Raw genomic sequence first — 21,930 nt, 5'->3', positions numbered from 1 at the left:
CCGCCCCGGTTGAAATTGCTTAGGGATTTCAAGGGGTTCAGAATTCTCTAATTCGGGCGAAGGCATGGTTTAACAGGCAATCCATTTTTACGGAATCTTCTTCTACGATAAATTTTGAGTAAAACTGCCCTAGGCTTTTGAAATGTCCGGCGTCCAAAATTCCCTGTATGCAACACTGGACTGATACTGGACTTATTGCGTCCGGTGTAGCGAAAGGATACTTTTTGCTCCCGGACAAATACACTGGACAGTCCGGTGCGTCGACAGGGTCCTACCCAGGGTAGTTAAATACTAAAATGGGTCACAGCTGTACCGTGCTCGATCCCATACAAACCATATTTTGGCTCTTAACAGACAGACAGAAATCCCCGCTTGAAAAATGGAAACATTGATACGTGGTCGAATTTACTAAACTTTGCCAAATTAAAATGCAGGAAAATATTGTATGATATATGACCACGGCTCCCGTTCACTCCGATCATGATTCTGATCACGTGATATAGCTTGATGTTTTGACTTTTTTCAGCCAATGAAATCGTTTGTTTATACCGCACTAAAGGCCTTTCTAGATTACCGCGCAAATTAAAACGGGGGTCAACATGAACTTTAAAGCCTGCTGCGGGAAAGGGGAATGGTTTTGAAGAACCAAATATATGCAAAAAGGTTTTAATATTATCCAAATATCACAAAAACAAGTGACATTTTCATGTTTGATCTTTGTAAAGTTTGATCTGACGGTTTGTTGTAAAAAAGTTGACCCCCGTGTTGGTTTTATAGCCTATCTTTGTGGATTTGTGAGAAGACAAATGTTATTGTAAAGAAAAGTCATTTGGAAGTGTAATCATACCCTTTCCAGGGAACTGGACCAACATTTTTTAAGTCAGAATTCATTGCCAGTAATGCCGCAGTGTGGTTTGAAAGTTTGCTGGTGGTTGTTGTAGGTCTGGTGGAAAATGGATTTATTTCTGAATATAAACATTACTACAGCTAGAATATTTTTTTTATTTTGACAAAGAAAAGGTTCAAGGTTTGTTTACTTTTTATTTTACTGCATTTCTCTGTCTCATTCTGAGCTGTAGTAGGCAATTGAGAACTCCTGATTTTTTGTTTTTGTCAGTGCTCGCTCGGCAGCCATTTTGAATTTTTCTTTTCGTGACCTCTACAGAATCGAAGATTTTGCCTAAGGGGAACAGCTGTGGGGTGGTATCTATGTGTTAAGTGTTGAAAAGATTTTACTACCTGGGTAGTTAAAACTGGTAAGGGGTCACTCACATATCGATGTTTCCTGCAACTAACGTCATTGTGACGCGAGGAGGTGGGGGGGGGTCAGAGCCTATAGAAGAATATCGATTTTCAAACCTGTAACATTTTGTATTCCATCCTTCGCTACACCGGCCATCTTAATTCAAACGCATAAAATATAACAGAGATGATATCCAATACCCTTCCGTTACGTTTGTAGGAATATGTTATTATCTCCCTAATCATAAAAACAGAGATACCGCAATAAAAAATAGATGGGCCGTATTTTGATATACAAGGGCCGTGCTGACAGACCGTCTACATAGACAAAGCAACAAGCCGTTTGTCTGGGGACAAACAAAATGTGAAAGTCATAAGTCAAAACCACTGGTTTTAAAACCGTGCGAAACGAAGCACAAAAATCAATGTGGCTGGAATATCAATATCTGTAATAGAGAAAAAAAATTGCTTTCATCGATTTTTGGTATATTTATGTAAATGACGCTAAGAAAGGGGGGGTGGGGGGTTCTTCAGATAGCGTCACAATGACGTTAGTTGCAGGAAAAATCGATATGTGAGTGACCCCTAAAATTAGCAAATTTAAGCTATTTTTGTAATTCTTTTAATTTTTTGGATGACTTTTCTGAAAAAATCTGAAAATTTTCATAACTTGAAAAAATTTTCTGTTGGAAAGTTGTTTTCTGCGAACAAAAAAGACTTTAATTCTAAGGGCAAAACATTAATTTTTTTTTGTAAAATCAGTCCGAAAAGCAACCAAAAAATAGGTGGTCTTTATGACAAATTGTCCCAAAAACTTTTACTACCAGGGTAGTAAAATACCTCTTCCAAGAGTCTGGGTGGTGGTATGTAAAAATTCGCAAAAACCCTTTTACTACTCATATATGTCTGAGATTTTACTACCGACCCCCCCTGCATGCATAGCCCTTTAATGAATGACCTGGCTGGTCCTTAAAATATAAATTTAAATCAAAACAAAAAATAAATGGAGTAGAGCTGCAAGCTGAGCTGCGTAATTCATTTGTTTTGAAATTTTGCTGCTTAGATTGGTCAGCAGGGCTATGAGGGCTATGTGGATGTTAGCCTCCACTGATGTAAGTTACCCGACTTCACGGTAGGGCAATGGGAATTCGATGTTCTGTTTACCGTCGCATTGCAACAAATATTTGAGTGGCTAAATTTCATTATTCATTATTCAATATTTTTTGATACATGATAAAAAAAGACACCAACCCCCAGATTCAATATACTTTAGTAGCAGAGGTTTCGTAAATAACGCCATAAACATCGCAGATCTTGCATGTGATTCTTGATACGTAGGTATTGTATGCGTAATATAAGACTAGTATTAAAAAGCTACCGTAATGAATTAAAAAGGGCACGCGATCCAACAAACACGGCCATGGTTTCGATCGACAGTCGATGATCCTATTAATCTGTTTATTTATTGTTTGTTTCTTTTTTTTTTGACGTTTACATAAAGGAGGAAAAATATACAAGAAGTAAAGTGAAAGAATCAACAGATGTTATAAGTTATATTTCTGATGTTAAACGTTTGAAAAATATCTCTTTTTAATGAAGCTTTCGACGGCCGCCAATACGCCATTGGAATATCAGACAAACGCCCATAATACACCGTTTAACACTCTCGCCATCTCCACCGTAGAGGCGGTAGTTAAAAATGCTCATTTTAGTACTGTGGAAGGTTATTAAGCCATGGTTTTCGTGATACTTTAGACCCTTTTTGTGGTTGTCGAACTAACTCAATTGAAAATACTCAGCACTTTTTTCTGCACTGCTCTATATATTCCCATGCGAGACAATATCTGTTCGGCAAAGTATAAGACTTAGGTATTGTTTTCCTCCCACTAAAACCCTTCTTATTTTTGTCAGCTTTTATTATACGGTTAACGAAAGCTTGACTTCAATCTCAAATCAAAATATAATCCTTTCTGTCGTTGAATATATCCATGAATCTGGAAGGTTCAGTGGTGCGTTATTTTAGTCTATTACAGCCATTAGCTCTCTCCACGTCACACCTTGTTTTACTTTTTCCTTTCTTCATAGTCTATTACCTCTGGCGATATAACTTAAGTTTCCAGCGAAGGGAGGGACTTTATTAATGTTTAGTAGTATTTTGTAGTATATGTTCGTAGTGTACCCTGTATTTATGTTTCAATAAAGAAAGGTATAATTTTACTCTTTTCCCGTAGATTCTTTTCTCTATAGTTTTTTTCCCAGGTTTCTTCCTTTTTGCTACTCGTTGATCATTCGAGTTCCTCCTTGTTGGCCATCCAGTTGAGATCTGATGTTTCTTCTTATTTTCCCCAATTTATAGCTTTTTGCAGAAGTCCTGAACTTGCATTTCTTTTGTTGAGTTAATTTGATTCATTATGTAATGTCTCAATAATTTAGTCAGTGATTTAGGGTTCATTTGTTGGATGCTATAAAGGCTCATTGTGTTGTGTGTGTTATAATGTAATGGATGATGTAAATAGTTGATGTAATGGTTCAGGTTGATGTGATATTTTATGTAGATGGTATGATGTAATGGTCTGATTTCGTGACATATGGTTTGAATTCCGTTTGGTGTCTTTTTCCATGATGTGATGTTTCTAAGTTCGTTCGGTGTCTTCTTTCCATGAGAGGTTGTCTTGGTAACATCTTTGAAAGTGGAAGCTGTCTTGGCAACTTCTTCTGATGAGGAGTTGTATTGGAAACTTCTACTAAAAGGGAATTTGTCTTTTCTTTCTTTGTTCTCTAATGAAAATGAATAACTGAAATTAGATACAGTGCTTATGTAGTGCTTTTTCTATTTTTCTATTCTTTTAACATATTTTTTATTGTAAAATACTTTATCTCTCTTACAATATCATAGACGAAATTCAAAATTGGTAATATTAATGCATTAGAGGACCCTCTGAGTCAATCAGAGAGTCCCAAACGTGGGTTGAAATACAATGAAAAAGTAGAAGTGAAAAAAAAGATCAGGTAACTATTGTTTTGATATATTCTGGACGAAGATTCTTAATCACCAAAGCTATTTTTTATATTTTCAGTGACCCTTTTCTGCCATTTTCTTTCATTACACTTAGGAATCTGTAGATTTCCTGGACTTTTTTTGATTATCTTTCATGAACCTGCTCTGGTGCTCCTCCGCTTTCGGGTTTTCATCTGTTCACGTTAGTGTTCTTCAAGGAAAGCCCCATCAATCTTTTTGGGTAAGCTTCTAGTGTCTTTTCCTAAGCTAATCCTTTTAAAAGTTTATTCTAAATGCTTGTTTCCATAGCTTTTATGCTGAGGTAAATCAATTGATGAAGACCAAGGAGAAATCCAATTGGACAAATTGTTTTGGCTCCATTGTGCAGGTGCAAGCACAACTTTGTCACACTGAGGTATGTACATACAAATTTCAACAAATTTCAGGCCATTTACCGTGATATATCAATGTTTTCTGCAATGTCTAGAATTTCTTAAATGAATTGGGTTTAAGAAAAAATAGAATCACCCAAAATCATATTTCTTCTGGAAATGATTAAGTAACTTTTATATTTGTTATTATAACATAATTGCATACCTCTAAAAGCTGTCTCCTCTTTCGCGGGAAATGGGTGAAATTTTTTTAACGTTTTGTAAGGTCATTGGTTGGTTGAAAAATGAAGCAATTCCATTGGGCAAGTCCGACATAACGGTTTTAAAAAGTTTTATTTTTTCGCTCAAAAGTTTTTTAATGTCGTTATCTTTTCAACATGAAAAAACTGATTGACAAAAAGTTTTCGCTCGTTTTTGCGCGAAAGTGAAGCCTTTAGAATAGTTTGAAGTGCTGCCATCAAGCAATTTAGTATGTAGTGTTAGATATTAAAAAAAAACCCTAAATATGGTTATGTCATAGATAAGCAAAGGAATACAATTGTTTATTCGGATATCCCTGAAGAAAGATATTGAAGATGGCATGGACGTTAATCTCCCAGGTATCTTTTTGTCCTGGTCTTGTCTGAAAATTTATAAATCTTCTAATGTAGCAGGTCAACATTACCACGAAAGCACACGCATTGCTCGAAAGTTGGAATAGTTTGAAACTTAAAAATCTTGATGAATTTCGAAAAAATTCAATTTTCTTAAGATTTTATTTCCGAAATTATTGGATTTTTAACCCTTCAGTTTTTTTAATCCCTATTTCTGCCCACCGTGACAAAGTACATTAATGACGAACAAAGACCATTTCTTTTTCAATCTAGTCACAAGATTGAAGAAAACAACAGATAGTTTCATTCAATGGAGAGATAAAGAATATGGTATATTCTTCTTACCCCCGCAGACAATGTACTCATGTTTATTTCTAGTTTCCATTATTGCTGTACAACCTTAGAGTTAATGCATTAATATGTTACCAATCGTACTCTTATGAATTTATACTATTTATATTTGTACTATACTACATGAATAATATTCTCGTATTTTAGCAACTGCATGGGGCTTGAATTTTGTTTCTGAAAAAGACGCACGGCGATTCCTTAGACTTCTAGCTGTAAGTTTTTCTTCATTCACAGTTTGTGCCTTTTGAAATGTATTTTCTATTGAAGGTAAATATTTTGAACGAAAAGAAACGTCTAGAAAAAAGGGCTCGTAACATATTTTTTTTCATGAAACCCAGAATCAGAATCATTACGTCATATCTCCAGTAGGTAGTGAAATAGAGAGGGAAGAAAGTAGTCATCAATTATTCTTGAAAGTTTTTTTTTCAAATGAATTGCTTAAGTGACAGAAACCCATCAAAAGATTAACGGTGACCTACTATTTGTTTTATGAGAGGGAAAATAATAAATTTTGAATGAAGTTAAGCAGATGATTTTGAAATAGAACTACTTTTTATCTTGAAACGGTTCACTCGGTGTTCTAATTTCTTCGAAACTGTTCATTCATCCTGTTTGAGTGGCAGGTGTTAAAAACACTTTGTTTGGCCCTCAAAGAAATTGACAAATTTTCTTGTTTTTATTCAGTCAGTTTTGCTGATAATCTTCTCCATTTGAATATCAAGTTATATTATTAGCTTGCTTTGAGTATTTAGTTGGTATTGCTTGTTGAAAAAATGTCACTTCCAAATTAAAGTATTCTTTGATTTTTTTTCATGAATTTTGCTTTAGAGCCAAGAAGAAAAAACTACACCTAAACGGAAAGATTCAGATGAAAGCAATTCTTCAGTGGGATCTCGTTCATCGAAAAGATTATCTTCAAGTTTCGGAAGTCAACAATCTCTTGATTTTTCCAATCCTCCTTCAATTTCTGTGACGTCAGAAGAAAAATCGGAGAAGACGCCCATCATTCGTAAACCGCTTGTTCCGCCCAAACCGAAATCCGCACATAGTACATCGGCATCAGATATTGGCAAACTCCCTGCTTCTTCGTTGGATATTGAGAACGAAAGTGAAGACATCCCAGTCGGTTATGATCCTGTTGAGTATGATTATTTGATGAACGAAAAAGATCAAGAATCGGACGAGTTCAACCTTGGCTTAAGTGCTTCTGGAAATAAATCAGGTTCCACCAACAGTCTGGTATGTTGTATGATTCAAATTATGAACTCTGCTGTATTAAGTTTCATTAATTCAAAAGAGTTTTGAAATATTTTTAGTCTTTTGGATAAGTTCTTAGCTATATATTTGATTGATTGATTTAATTCTCTGTAAAAGTCTATTGGCTCTAATCGTATAAGAGGATTAATTCAAGTTTATTTTTACTTTCTAAATTTCAGTTTTTCTCTCTTTTTTTAGTTTTTACCAAAAGAATTTTCTGCTGATGATAGTCTCTCTGGGATCAGTGAAGATTTTCAAGACACACGACCACCATCCGTAGTTAACTTAACACGCCAAATGATGTCAACACGGAAAGCAGCATGGCTTCTCGTCAAATGCTTATTACAACATTCGAAGAAAGGGCGCTTAGAAATGAGCAACCATCGTAAATGGCGGAAGTACTGGGTGGCGTTGAAGGGCGTGGAACTTCTCTTCTTTCAAGCAGACGAGAAGACAGTAACAACGGAAGATATGAACGAGCCAACTTTCCAGTTGGATGTCGATTCTTCTCTCGTGCAAGCTGTTCCCGAGTATACACGCCTGGAAAATGTGTTCAGTATCTGTACTAAACAAGGAAATGCCTATTACCTTCAGGTAGCTAAATAAATCTTTTCTCGTTGGATGCTGGTTTTTTTAAATGATAAGAATGCAGGGTGATTGTCAACATTTTTTATTTCAAATATAGCTTAATTTAAGCGAGGTTGAATGGCTAAAATTGACTATGAATACTGGCTCTTATGTTTATTTGGATTTCAAAACTTGAAGACTTCAACTATTAAAGTGAAATTCCAAATATCAAAAACTTGCAAAACATTATACGCCTTAAAGTTGTTCAGTAGTTCCCTATTAGAGACTGAAGTCTTCGATGCAATTATGAAATGTCTCATCGTTGTACATACTTGTCTCTGACTTTTTGTCATTACACATTAGGCGACAAGTCAAACAGAGACAGAGAATTGGATGCATTACATTCACACTTCAGCAGCCGCTGCTTTCGCTCGAAAACGTGGTCTTGAAAACATCACACCTTTACTTCTCCAAGAAATCGAAACTTTGCAAAAGAAACTACTGAGTGAAGAGAAACTTCTAAAGATGGCCGTGTTGCAGTTGAAGATCGAAAAAGAGTCGCATATAAGACAGAATATCACGGATCAGGTTCGAATTTTTGTTTGACAGTTTGCTTACAAATTCCTACAAACGAACTATGGGATTTCTAAAATTATAGTTAGTTCTTTTACTAAATTAAATTATTCAAGGTATCTATAGGTCTATCCACTATCAAGCGCTTCTCCTTTGAAAAAATCTTCCTGTTGTATCAACTTGGCACTGATACCAACGAATCCATATTTCCTATCCACCATTTTGACCACTCCATACTTTCGTTTCATTTTGTCTGCACTTCTTTGCGTTGAAAGAAACCTCTTGAAAGTTCTGCTAATATCCTTATAACGCATAGCATAAATAAAGGGGTTGATGCAAGCATTGAAACCCATCAGTGTATAAAATGCATATTGTAAATCAAACAATAATTTCCCTTTGACGCGGTAAGTTTGGATATCGAACGTTCCGTAATAAGCGACGATAAAGAAGGAAATCATATACGGCGTCGTCATGACGAAAAAGATGATGACAATGATGCCGAACATTTGCGTCACCCGTTGGTTTTGCTTGCGACGTCTCCGTTTCATCATGTAGACTGAATCACCGGGAAATTTGTTGTGGAGAAGGATGTGAGCACTGGTGGCGTAGGTAGCGATCATGATGATGATGGGGAAGAAGCAGGAGAAGAACTGCAGAACAGTGTAATAAACGAAACGGTAGATCCTCTCCCAATGGTCTTTACAGAACCCGTTTTGTACCTCCAGGAAGTAAATGTACGGAGAGACGATCAGGATGGAAATGATCCAGACTACAACAACTTCTGCGATAGTGATTCTGCGTGAACGACGCTTCAAACTGGTTTGCCGAATCACCCTGAACACGAAAGAGAATCGATCATTAGTGAAACCTCTTTTACTGTATGGGGTGAAGTTTCTCGATGTACCCGGAAACGAAGTTCTGTTATTATCTTAAAAGTAAACAAACAGATTGGCTTCTTCTGGCCGATAAGAAGCGATAAAAAGCGACAGAAAGTGAGGGTATTTTCAAACTTAAAAATTTCAAGCTGAAGGTATACTCCATCGTTTTACGTCACTGACTGATCTTTGGCATACGGAGCTAAGGCACTAAAAATGATCACCGATACTTAAATCGCTCCCGGGGTCTTACCAATCGTGTTACCCTTACTTATCGTAATTAGTTGGTGAAAACTGTTAAAAACCCAACTCAATGAACATTGACATACCTTAATCTGTCGAAAGAAATGACGACCAACATGAGAGCTGAGACCAAAGAATTGATGTGTGGCATGGGAACCAATATCTTACACCCAAAACTTCCCAAGTGCCAATGGTTCCACTCTGTATACAAATCATGTATCATGACCACAGGAAGAAATATCGACGCTAATAAGTCAGTGATGGCAAGCGAAATGATGTAAATATCGAAATTGGATTTCTTGTTTTGATGCTTCAAAGTGATGATGTAAATGACTGCACTGTTGCCAACGCTACCGATGACAAACATCAGCGAAAAAGCGCAATAATAAAAGGTGGTGGTTTCTCTAGAGAAGAAGGATAGCATGGTGGGGTAGGTACTGTTGAAGGTGTGATTGGCTGATCGGTTGAGTGCGATGAGTTCTTCCATCTTTCACTTCTGCTTCTGTGAAATGATGGAGTTGAGAAATAAAGAAGAAGAAATCATCTAAAAATATTTCACGTTTGTATTACTCTGTGTTTAACGGTTCTTATTTCATAACCCACTGATTGATTTTGATGAATGCTTATTGAGTTGGCTTCAACCTTTCATTCACTTTACATCCCCAAATGTTTTCTCTCTTCAATTAACTCAATCCTAAATCATGTTTATTATAGTATCTTTTGATTTCGGGAAAAGTGTTTGAATGGTCTTTCATTAAATATTCTTTGTTATAATAAGGTGAAGAAGAAGAAAGTGAATGTTCTTCCCTTTGTTGTGGTTCACTTCCGCTTTTCAAACAAATGGCCTTTTCCCATATCCTCTACCTCATAATACCTCCTTCCTTCCCTTCACACGCTTCTTGCCATTCCAATACCTAGAAGAAAAAAATGGAGAAAGTTTCTCCATGACTCATAATGAAGTTGGTCATGATTTTCAAACTGATTTAAATAATTTTATAATAGTCGGAACTTGAAGCTCTGATCGAAAAAGAATTTGAAAGAATCGTCAAAATGTACCTTCTTTCCGTAAAAAAAAGAGCAGCATTGCAACTTTCCTTTTTCGACCTGAATTTGTCTTCATTTTTCGAAATGGTGCAAGAAAAATAAGATGAAGGTCACCATAATATTTCTTGTCCAAATATTGTACCAAATGAAATTCCAATGCGAACGGGTGAAAAGGGTGAAAGTGTATAAGCAAGTGTTGTTTTTATTTTATTCTGACAGGTTCAATTAATCAGGACGCGTGAGCTTCCAGATAAGGAGTAGTTCATTTTGCTTAATAACCATCCCTTATTTCCTTTCGTTCAGATAATCTCATGGGAAGAGAGTCTGGAGGACATACATGCAACCAACTTTAGGTTAAGATGCTACATTGCAGCTATCGAATCAACTCACATACCAAACCCACAAGAACTTTTAACTCACGTATCTAGGCCAACAAAACACGCTCTTTCGAAACTCGGTCTTTTCTCCGTCACCTCCTTCATCTCTTACGTCAACACGAAGAACTACGTCTGTTTGACGACTACCGCTGCGTCAAACGAGAAACGCGCGAAGAACGTACGCAGTACCAAATACAAGAGTGCGACGAACGGAGGTATCAAAGCACGCTTCTTAAGTTCGTTGAAGATAGCAGACGACAATGTTGTTACTGCTATACGAAATCGACATTCACCTCAAACAAAGTAAGTTTCTGTATCCTCAATGGTAAAAGCTCTATGGTTCATGTTCTCGAAAACAAGACGGATGCTATTATACTACTCAAACGTGAAGACGAGTCGTGAAATTGTGCCCGATCCTTTGCTAGCTATTAAAGAAAATCTTAATTTAAGTCCAGTTTCTTTTATCTTTACATTATAAGTGCACTATTTTGTTTTAGAAACAGGCGGACGCGGAGTGATCGATATAGCAGTGATGAAAGCAACTCATCTCACGCGTCCTCACGTAGCGGTGCACGAAAATTCGGTCGCGTTGGCGATCTCTTATACATTCAATTACCGGACGCTAGATCGTGTTGTTTACCTTACGAACCTAACCTCAAAATCTGTGAGTTGATGGAGCGCGTTTGCATGAAGGAGAATTTCGATTCTTTAGATTATTTCATGATGCTCATGATGAACGATAATAATAAACACGGACTTTTAGATTACACTATACCTAAAGATAACGTCCTACTAGACACTTTCAATTATACTAGACTTAAACTGTGCCCGAAGTTACAATATGACGTCACTTTGACGAATCCTGCAGATTATGAACATGGTGCATTTGGTAAGTATTTCAGTTTCTACATAATATCATGTATAATTCATTTCGCCTTCCTTGCGTTTCTTTGAAAGAAAATATTATATTGCTACCAGGTGCGCCACAAAAAAAGTTTCTCTCTTTGAAACTAATTTTCTCTAAATCTAAAAACTTTAAAAGAACCATTCCTATTTCATTGAAAAAAAGAAAGACGAACTTAAATTTTGATGGGTCGTTTATTAAATTCGATTCATTACATCAAAAGTTATGCTCAATTGAATGAAAAAGTTACTTTCAGAAAGTCCTCGTAATCGTTAAAAATCGACCTGTCAAATTTTTATTTTAAAATTGGCAATCACAATAGCCTTTACACGATTAAGAGCATTTTTCAGTAACTAAACACATAAATTTTGAAACTGAAGGTCGAAAGGGTCAAAATCTTCATCAAAATCACTTTAATTTACTTTTATTGAAATTTTCCTCAGATTTTTGGATAAACATACTTATATAGACTAAGGCTGGATCTACCTAGAAACCCGTATTTGATGTATTTTCATGAATTTTACCAGATTTTTTGGCCTTTTTCGACGAATTTTCTTCATTTCATTGAAATTTAACCTTCCTTTATACAACAAAAGGTCATTATGTCATATTTAGACAGGTCATTTAATTGTCATTTGAAACGAAAATACTGATGTATCATGTAATTTATGCTTCTGTTTGATTTGATAGGTCGATTTTTAACGTTTTTCAGCACTTTCCGAAGGTAACTGTTCTATTCAATCAAGCATAACTTTTGATCTAATGAATCAAATTTAGTAAATGACCCATCAAAATTTAAGTCTATCTTTCCTCTTTCCAATGAAATAGGAATGGTTCTTTTAAAATATTTAGATTTCGAGAAAATTAGTTTAAAAGAGAGAAACTTTTTTGTGGCGCACCCGGTAGATGCATTATCTATTATCTCCATATCATCTATTCAAAATGCATTTTTTTGCGTATTTTTTTGTGCTCGAGGAATTAACCCCCTTGTCCGTCGAGAAGGAAAAAATACCAGTTAACGACAGATGTGCCACGCATTCCATCGAATTTTTAATAAGCATCACGTTAGACTTAACCTTTTCTAATTTTTGAACAGGCCTGGACATGGAGCAGACATTAGACGAACGCATAATGGTGACTTTTGTGGAAGATGGAAGTCCTGCACGAAAATCTGGCATTGTTGTTGAAGACGAGGTCATCGAAATCAATGGTCAAAATCTTCGCGTCATCAACAATTCATTCAATGATATCCTAGAGGTTATGAACGGTAAGTTACACTTTCGCCTAAATTTAACCTCTTTCTCTCAAAAAACCCGTTTAAATTTTTAATTAAAATGCTTATGAGATGGGTACAGTTATTTGTAAAGAAATTTTCATGATTGTTTTCAAGTTAAATACACAAATCCTAATAGACACCTACTAGACAGTTCCCGTCGTCGCAAACGCCGGTTAACAGTTTTGCTTGCACATCAAAAGCCTTTAAAATACTATAATGTGGGTTAATGCCTGACATCGTTTTGGCTTAAAATGCCGAATACAATAATAAAAATTATACTTCTAAACTTTCTACATTAGTCAAAATTTTGTGTCTGTATATGCCTCGATGGTATGTCTTTTTAAGATAACGGAAGTTTATGTTCAATAAAATGCCATAGTGACCCTGTCAAATTTATCAAGGGTACCCGTCGTTGCAGACGCCCAAAGGTGTCTGAGGTGGTGAGAGGGTTGCTTCTAGGAAAGAAAAAGCCTTAGTTGTGAAGGAGAGGCTCACGCTTTGCGATTGAGCACTGAAGGTTTTCCCGTTTGTTGGCTTCACATGCGGACAGCTTAAGACCGGCGCATATGCAATGCAACCAACATTGAAACCTTTTTAAATAATGTTAGAAGTTTAATCATCAAACAACAATGTTGGATTTTGTTGCGTGTGCTGATATAAAATAATTCAAAATCGTGCCCCAAAAATGTCACACCTTTTTATTTGAAACTTTGTGACGTCGCAGTACATTTTCATGAAATTGACGTCAGAACTTCTTTCGTTTACAAATAGCAGTGCAGAGTCTTCTCTAATCCGAGTTTTCTACGCTTGTCAAACTTAGCGCGAGACTTTTTGTATCGAAGGTGGATAGGTTTTCCAGCCGCGGCGTTCAAATTTTAGAAACCTTAACATATGTTACTGGGCTAGCGTTACAGACATTTTTCATAAACTCATTTAGTATAGTAAGATATGGACACTATTTATTGACGTCTAGGTAATCTAAATATTAAGATTGCCCGTTTTCTATAAATGACAACGTCACGAAAAATCGCTGTGCTTAAGTTTTTTATACTTAAACTTTAAAAGTTATCTAATGTGCACTGACGGAGACGGACCTTACGTTTATGAAATCAAATTTCTTGTTGTTTAAGTTTCGTCGTCAATCAACTTGAAATTGCGTTCGAAGAGGATAGACGACCCCAAAAAGACATTCCAGACGACTGAAAGTTTGATCAGTTTCCTGGTCTGCCCACCTCCACCCAAGTCTTTGTAAGTTTCTTTGCTCACTTTGAGCACTAGTCAAAGTGTCCCTTGTTACCAGACTTGAATCGCTTCTTATTTTCTTGGTTTTACTCTGTAAAAAATTGAAATCCTAGATAAATAAATATCTATATTGTTGATTTGCGGCACCAAACACGTAAATGAATCAGCGTGAAAGGTTTTAATATGCTATGATTCGTTTTTTTTTCTAGACAACCTGATTTATCGGATGATCTGCTCAATACTTTGATCGTGCCTGCTCCCACCGGTAAGCATGTTGTTTATGATTTTCTTTGGCAACGGTAAATTATCTACCGGCTGTTCTCGCGGATAATATATGGTATTATTATTTTGTTCAGATCTCGAAGAATCGACCACCAGTTCATATCACTCAGCGAGCGACAAACCTTCTCTTGGGAAAGAGGCGAAAGTTGAAGATATTGATGACTTCTTACATGTAACTACCCTGCTTTCTTGTTTAGCTTGATAAATAGGTATTAAAAGATTATACAAACAATCCTTCCTTACTTTGTAATGGTCATCAGCATAGAACATTTTGCATAACGTTTGAATGTCACTTACTCACATTTCTTTCGATGTTCAGCAAACAGAGCAAGTGAATATGATGACACGTGAAATGAACTCCATACCTATCGAACGTTCCACATCCACCGCCCACTCACGAAAACCTGGTGTCCACCTACGAAAAGCCATCCTCGAGTTGAGAGACACTGAGAAAACTTACGTCAAGGTTTTATATAACCTTCTTTGTTTTTATTCGATTCTTTATTCAGTTTCGAGTCAGTCATGTGAAAGGACTAATTTTCACTTTTCACTACTTCTAAAGTCGGTATTTTATCACAGAGAGCTATTAAAAGCAATTTATCAGAGATTTTCGATTAGGGAATAAATAAAAAATTTAATAAGTGAAAGCGTTTTGTTTACATCTCTTCGTTTGTTTAGAACTTGAGAATCCTTTTGGAAAGATATTTGATTCCATTAAAAGAAGAAAACTTCCTACCCAAAGACGAGGTATGTGAGCCGAATTTTAATCTCTCTTTTACTAGGGTTGCATTGCATCAAATAACGTCATATTAAGAGATTTATGCATGTATTGTAAAGAGTTGACTGAGACTCATGAAAGATGACAGTGTAATTTTTCTTTATTTTTCAGGCGGAATTGATGGTGAATAATGTGCGAGAAATCTTCGACTTTCAATCGACATTCTTCGAACGTTTAAAGGTTTGTTAGGATGATGATTGTGATCTGTATAGAGCCATCGCAACTGGCTTTTATTTTCTACCATCAGTGCCATATTGGCAATTTTGACTATTTCACCATTTTTAAAAAAGTTCGAGCGAGAATGTCAATTTCGGGGCTTCAACTTGATTTCATCGAATATTTCGATCTGGGAGGGATTTATTGGTTTCTAGGCTATATTTCATCAAGCCCAACCAGACCATTTTTGAACTTCTGGATCCCCAGTCTTAAGTCTAGCGTTAAAACTCTTCCAAAACTCTTCCAAATTGTTTGTGGTTATAAAATTTTGTGGGGAATTTCCCCTTTGTGCCAAGTATTTTGGAACTGATTGTATTATAATTCTTTAAAATCTACCTTAGTACACTAAAATAACCACTTAAATTTTTTTCAAGTGCGGATACAAAGAAGTTTTAGAAAATTACTCAAGCTTGTAATATCCCACCACGCATGGTTAGTTCTGGTTGGGGGAAAATGTATGTCTATCTGTCCGTGTCCGTCTGATACGCAGGCTAAAATTATTCAAAGGATTATGGAATAAGCCCGACCTAAGTCGATTCGCATTTATAATATGACTAGTTTTGACTAAGGTATTCGAAGGCAATAGAAACACAACCTATGATGCTACTAGCTACTGTAAATCCCAAACTTTCTGGTATATTTACAGAGCATCATTCGTAACGACAGCAATTTCGATGAATTTACCGAAACGAAACAGTTCCAAGTAAGCTTTCTTCTATTCTTGCTCTGTGTCTTTTTGGACCTACCTGGAGGTCCTATAAATTAACCTTTGTCCGTCCGTCCGTCTGTTACCAGCTTTTCTCGAGATTGGCTCGTTAGTTTTTTCTGATTTTCGGCACAATGATGCAAAATGGTAATGAACAAAATGTGACGGAGCCTGATTTTCGAAAAAAAATCATTTCCGGCCGAAAATGCCAGAAATATGCCGGAAATCGACGTTTTTGCAGATTTTCTCGAGATTTCATCATTAGTTTTTTCAGATTTTTTGCACAAAGATGTGTATTAGCAATGCCCAAAACATGGCAGAGTCCGATTTTTGAAAAAAATTCTTTTCCGGCCAAAAATGCCAGAAATATGCCGGAAATCGACGTTTTTGCAGATTTTCTTCGGACTTTTTCCTTATATTTCGTTGTTTTTCCACACAAAAACATTATTAATAGCAATGTCCACGATCAAGCATAGTTCAATTGTCGATAAAACTGATTTTTGAAGCCGGAACTTACTAAAAATCGCCGGAACAGCCGATTTTCGCCGGAAAAACAGTATTTCTCGAGCTGTACTTTATATTTTTTTATGAAATTTTGCACACTGATGTAAAATGACAATACCTAAAAAGTGACGGAGCCTGATTTTCGAAAAACATTTTTTTCCGGCCGAAAATGCCGGAAATATGCCGGAAAAACTGGCTTTTTGGCATTTTCTCGAGATATTATCATTAGTTTTTTTTTATTTTTTGCTCAAAGATGCGTATTAATATTGCCCAAAACATGGCCAAGTCCGATTTTTGAGAAATGCCGGAAATCGCCGTTTTTCTGGATTTTCATTGGGCTTTTTCCTTATAAATGGTTATTTTTTCATTCAAAAACATTATTAATAGCAATGCCCACCATGAAGCATGTTTCAATTTTCAATGAAATTGATTTTTGAAGCCGGAACTATTTAAAAATCGCCGGAACAACCTATTTTCGACGGAAAGACAGTATTTCTTGAATTTCTCGAGCTCTACTTTATATTTTTTTATGAAATTTTGCACACTGATGCATTATGACAATACCTAAAATGTGACGGAGCCCGATTTTCGAAAAACATTTTTTCCGGCCGAAAATGCCGGAAATATGCCGGAAAAACCGGTTTTTTACATTTTCCCGAATGTTCATCTTTAGTTTTTTCTGATTTTTTTTGCAGAAGGATGCGTATTCGCAATGCTCAAAACATGGCTGAGTTCGATTTTTGAGAATTTTTTTTTTCCGGTTGAAAATGCCGGAAATCGCCGTTTTTGCAGATTTTCATTAGATTTCTTTCCTTGTATTTCTATGTTTTTGACACAAAAACATTATTGATAACAATGCTCACCATCAAGCATGATTCAATTGTCAATAAAACTGATTTTTGCGACCAGAACTTTCTATTTATTTTTTTACATACAACCCTTCCCTCTCCCCTTATCAACAATAAATGATGAATTTATTGTGTTATGCATTTTCGCTAAACGCTATATTTTCTGACTGATTTTTTTCTCCTCGCATTGCTATCTAACTTTCATCATCAGGTAGGTCCATTCAGCATAGCTTGTTGTTTTAAAGATCACTCTTAGCAATCTGGTATAAGACCAGGTAGAAGGCTAATTGGTTACCGAAGATGCAGTTCTTTTCTTTCTCAAGATTTCGTAACAGACTATTCCTAAATACATTCTATTTCATCTTTTCAGAATATTTTGTATTTGATTGGTGAGACCTTCTTGGAGTTTGTGGAGAAGTTTAAACTTTACAGCACATTTTGTTCCTGTCATTCTCGAGCTGTCAAACTGTTGGAATTGAGTAAGAGCTATTCTTTCTTTAGTTTAGGGCACATTTCTACCGAATATTAGAATTCCTCTAACAGAAACCAATGATACTTTTGAAGTGACTGGCTGATCTCAACGTGACTTTGACGAGTTAAGCGCTTCGCACATCGTAAACTGATTTTAGTATAATATAGTTTCCATGATTCAAAACCATGACAAATTTCTTGAACTTCAATGTGTCAGATGGCCCAAAGTACTGGTTCCCGCAAACCTCCAAAAATGGGGGGGGGGTGGAGGGGGCTGGGAAATTTTGAATTTTCTGGGGGGTGAGGTATAAGAGGTCACCTGCTTTTTCCTGGGGAGGGCTGAGACCCCTGAGTATAAAATGAACCCTATGTATAAAATAAAAGTATTTCAGAGATAGGGTCTCTTTAGAACAGACAAAAGTATTCAATATTTTCTTTCCATACTATTGGAATCAACTGAGAATATGAATGTAATATTCTTTAGATTCGAACGATGCTTTGAGGGCATTTTTGATAGCAAGAAATCCTAAACAACAACATACAGGAACAGTGGAATCCTACTTGATCACCCCAATTCAGGTAAACTCTCATTCTTCGCCAAAGAAAGCCACGTCATACACTGTTTCACCAATAAGTTAAAAAACTTCGATAGGAGAATTTAGTCCTCTAAGATGCTTTGCACACCTAGCAAACGTTATTAATCTTGCGTAACTTAGTTCTACCGTAGCGCTTTGTTAACACCCGATACTGACGTTTGATCAGTCTCGCTGTAAAAAGAGGCTAACCTCTCATTCTACATCCCCGAACGTTCTTCGACTTTCTTCTTCATCCACAGGTTTTGATAGTCTCACTTTCTTTCTAGCGTATTCTGCGTTACCCACTGCTGATGAAGACCATGCTGAAACTCATGGACAAAGAGAGTGATGAATACAACTGTCTTTACAACGCCTTACGTAAGGTGGAGGAGGTGGCTGACTACATCAACGAAATGCAACGTATCAGTGAAACATACACTCCTCTCTTTCAAAATCTTTGCAAACAATATCCAGAAGTCGAAGTAAGATCATCTTGTTAATCAACTCGCTTTTCAACCACGCGGTTAAGACAGACAAGTCATAAATTTTCCCCATCTATATATTGTGTGTTCGCTCATTTTAAAGGATTCTTTAACACTCACTCCTGATAAGCACAATTTTGATCATCTGAGGAGAATGCTGCTTTTGAAAGATCAGATTTTTTCCCTGAATAAATTAATTATATGAGTTTTTTATGAATTTTTCTGTAGAAGTCTGAAATGGACGTGGACAACCTGTTACATTACGGACGTGTACACTGGGCCAATGCGGACTACCCGAACCGACGGAATTCCGGTCATTCTTCGACCTTCTCATCCATGAACAACAACAAGACAGAGGCTGAAAATCTCACCGTTTTTAGTAAGACTTACTTTTTCTTACTTTCTCTTCTTTTAAGGAGACGTTGACCTGAATTTTAAGAGTGCATGTATAAAGGAGTATGAAAAGAATTCAAGCCCTAAAGATTCTTGTCATATTCCATTAAAACATGACATATTGCATATGATCACGCCCAACCAAATTTACAGCGGCCATAGATTGACTTGTAAACTTTTCAAATTTATTTTTAGTATTCAAGAAAGCAATCATCCTCATTTCACACCACATCAAAGCTCATAAAAAGGTAATGATTTTTTTCAGAAATACAGTGCTGTCAAGGCTCAAAGGGGCATGCATGCTTACTTGACAAATATGTTATACCACGATTGTTTTCCCTTTTTCAGCTCAACCAATCACAAAACATGAAGAGCGATATCAAATTTCATTATTTCGTTCCTATTTCACATTTGATATTGCGCGACCATGCCTGGTCTGAGAATGGTATGTTTACCTCCAATTTGTATTTTAATTACTCTACACCGCACAATACCTCTAATAATTAGCTTTTGAATAGGACCAGTAATAGCCTTGCCCATACCATAATTTAGTTTGAATTGTTCGAGTTGTGTATACACACGACGGTTGACTCAAGAAAACCATTGATGTTCTATTGTAAACAAGTCCAATTAAAAATTTCAATGTTAAATCAGATTAAGCAAACAACCAAGGCTTTTGTTATAGTTGCGAGTTTTTGAGCTGAAAGTAAAAATACGTGTTTCTTCGATTTATCTTTCAGATTCGGACCAAGTTTGGGAGATTGTTGATGCAACCAATGAATGTGAAGATGAACAAACCGTCTTTGTGTTTGTTAACAGGTATGATGACAAGTGAAATCTTTCTTCTGTTTGTCTTAAAGCGAATCTCGGTGGTAGTCTTGTGGCATATAAACTAATATTTCGTCTAGCCTAATTCGATAGTGTTATTTGTATTTTTTGATAAATGCTGGAATACATTTTAAGTTTGGAATCTCTTCAAGCGATACAGTATAAAACACCTAACTTGTTTGTGCTTACTTTTAGAACTGGTGAAGAAAAGAAGGTCTTTGTCAACGCCATCAAGGAAGCCAAGAAAATCAGCAAATTTTCCAATTCCATTCCTGTACTTGGGAAAGGTACCCTGAGATCTTCATTTGACGGGCGGCGCTCGAATGGCGGGAAAGAAGGGCTCGCCAAACCAACAATAAAAAAGAAACCGAGTTTCGGTAAAAGAGACACTGAAAAGAAGCATGGCATTTTTGGAAAGTAAAGTTATGGTTCATTTTGTATGATTTTTGTTTGCAGAATTCTTGAATAAATTGTGAAATTTCATAGTTTTCATGATTATGCACCATTGCAATGTCCTCGCGGACAGCTGATTGGTTGCAAGTGACGCAAAGTCAATCAATTCGTCACATGCACCCAATCAGCTGTCGGGTTCATGATGTAATATCAGATCACATTGCAATGGTGCATATCATGAATATTTTCCAGTAGCCCACAAGGATTTATCGCGCCTTCAGAAAATTTCTTGAAAAATTCTGCATTTTTGCAGAACTTTGGACTCTTTGGTATTGCCACAAAGGAGGGATATCTTAGACTTTTATGTCAAACTAATTTATTTTGGTTCTAATTTTTTATCACGTTTTGTAATAATAGAGACGATTATACACATATATATTTTTGCTAATTTTTTGTATTTATGGTGAATAAATGAAACAACAAGTAAATCATGAACTCGCTAGAACGCCCTGGTCTATCAAAACGAAAACCATTTGATTTGTTTATAAAGTCTCTAAAGAAAGGCAAAAAATCATTAGCAATGTCGTTTTTTGACACTTTGACTGTTTCTTGATTGTTCTGACTCTCACAGGAAAATTTTTAAGTCTTTTTTGGACTTGGATGAGTGATTTTTTATAAAAAACGCAATTAAAATGTTTCGAAAAATCATTTAGTCAGGGAAGGAGAGTGGACAATAATATCATTACTGTGGACATAGCTAGAACATGAGAAATCAGCAAAAATCAGGTACCTGTATGTCCAGTGTTGTTTCAAGCAACAGTGTGATATTTTAGTATATAGGGTATTAAATCTTAGCGTAAAAGTGAAACTCACACCAGACACTGACAGTTGCAAGATAGATTCATGATAGAAGATACATATTGATGATCTCGAAATACACGGGAGATCACAGTGCTCATCGCAAGAGTAGAACGGGATTAGCGGGTGGAAGAATGAGATGTGATGTGTGTAATATTCGTCCATATCACTCTCTGTATTAGAGTTTTGGTACCGTGGAAATTGCTCTCGAATCGGGGAGGCATGGGACGGGAAAAACGGGAAGGCATGGATGATTATATCATTTACAGTACCACTACACCACATCGTTAAATATTAAATTTCCAATAAAGGTTTTTTGCCCATTTTAGGCACTTATTTAGAAGCAGCCGGCGGAGAGATTATTTAGAAATACGTGTTCTTATCTTCTAGGAGACCAAATGTTATGACGGGTTATGACCTTTCAATTTTTTATACAAATGAGGTGTTCTGATTTCTAGGAAACCTTTATCGCACTATTTGTCTCCCTAAACTTGTCACTACATCATAGTTTGATGTGTTCTCAAATCTAGGAAAAACAGTTGGCAAGATAAACTTGTAAGATATTTGTTTTTTTTTCACGAAAGATGTGTTCTGAAAAATTCTGGGGTTACTAGGCAACAAGATTACATCAATTTTTTTTTTAATTACCTTTTATCGCTATC

General features: G+C 36.1%; 2 protein-coding genes across 2 annotated transcripts; one reads left to right on the top strand and one right to left on the bottom strand.

The window, feature by feature from the left end:
* The first annotated feature begins 3,741 nt into the window (after positions 1-3,741).
* Positions 3,742-20,898, top strand: LOC136805433 (protein still life, isoform SIF type 1-like). Its single transcript, XM_067062016.1, has 27 exons — positions 3,742-3,750; positions 4,139-4,251; positions 4,550-4,655; positions 5,153-5,231; positions 5,499-5,555; positions 5,724-5,788; positions 6,405-6,815; positions 7,032-7,427; positions 7,764-7,988; positions 10,439-10,815; positions 11,010-11,401; positions 12,513-12,683; positions 13,823-13,940; positions 14,144-14,199; positions 14,291-14,388; positions 14,536-14,682; positions 14,895-14,963; positions 15,106-15,174; positions 15,857-15,913; positions 17,639-17,747; positions 18,224-18,318; positions 18,602-18,796; positions 19,025-19,175; positions 19,385-19,437; positions 19,538-19,634; positions 19,930-20,008; positions 20,213-20,898. Exons 1-27 carry the CDS (start codon positions 3,742-3,744, stop codon positions 20,436-20,438), a joined length of 4,020 nt encoding a protein of 1,339 aa, XP_066918117.1. The 3' UTR covers positions 20,439-20,898.
* LOC136805395 (galanin receptor 2b-like) lies at positions 8,031-9,624 on the bottom strand. The gene is made up of 2 exons (XM_067061970.1): positions 9,178-9,624; positions 8,031-8,807 (listed from the first exon to the last, which is right to left on the bottom strand). The coding sequence occupies exons 1-2, from the start codon at positions 9,576-9,578 to the stop codon at positions 8,102-8,104; spliced, it is 1,107 nt and encodes a 368-aa protein (XP_066918071.1). The 5' UTR covers positions 9,579-9,624; the 3' UTR covers positions 8,031-8,101.
* Positions 20,899-21,930: the final 1,032 nt, after the last annotated feature.

The sequence above is a fragment of the Clytia hemisphaerica genome, unplaced genomic scaffold, assembly GCF_902728285.1.
Source record: "Clytia hemisphaerica strain Z4C2 unplaced genomic scaffold, Clytia hemisphaerica genome assembly, whole genome shotgun sequence".
Lineage (NCBI taxonomy): Eukaryota > Metazoa > Cnidaria > Hydrozoa > Leptothecata > Clytiidae > Clytia > Clytia hemisphaerica.
This window is presented reverse-complemented; position numbering and strand designations above follow the sequence as displayed.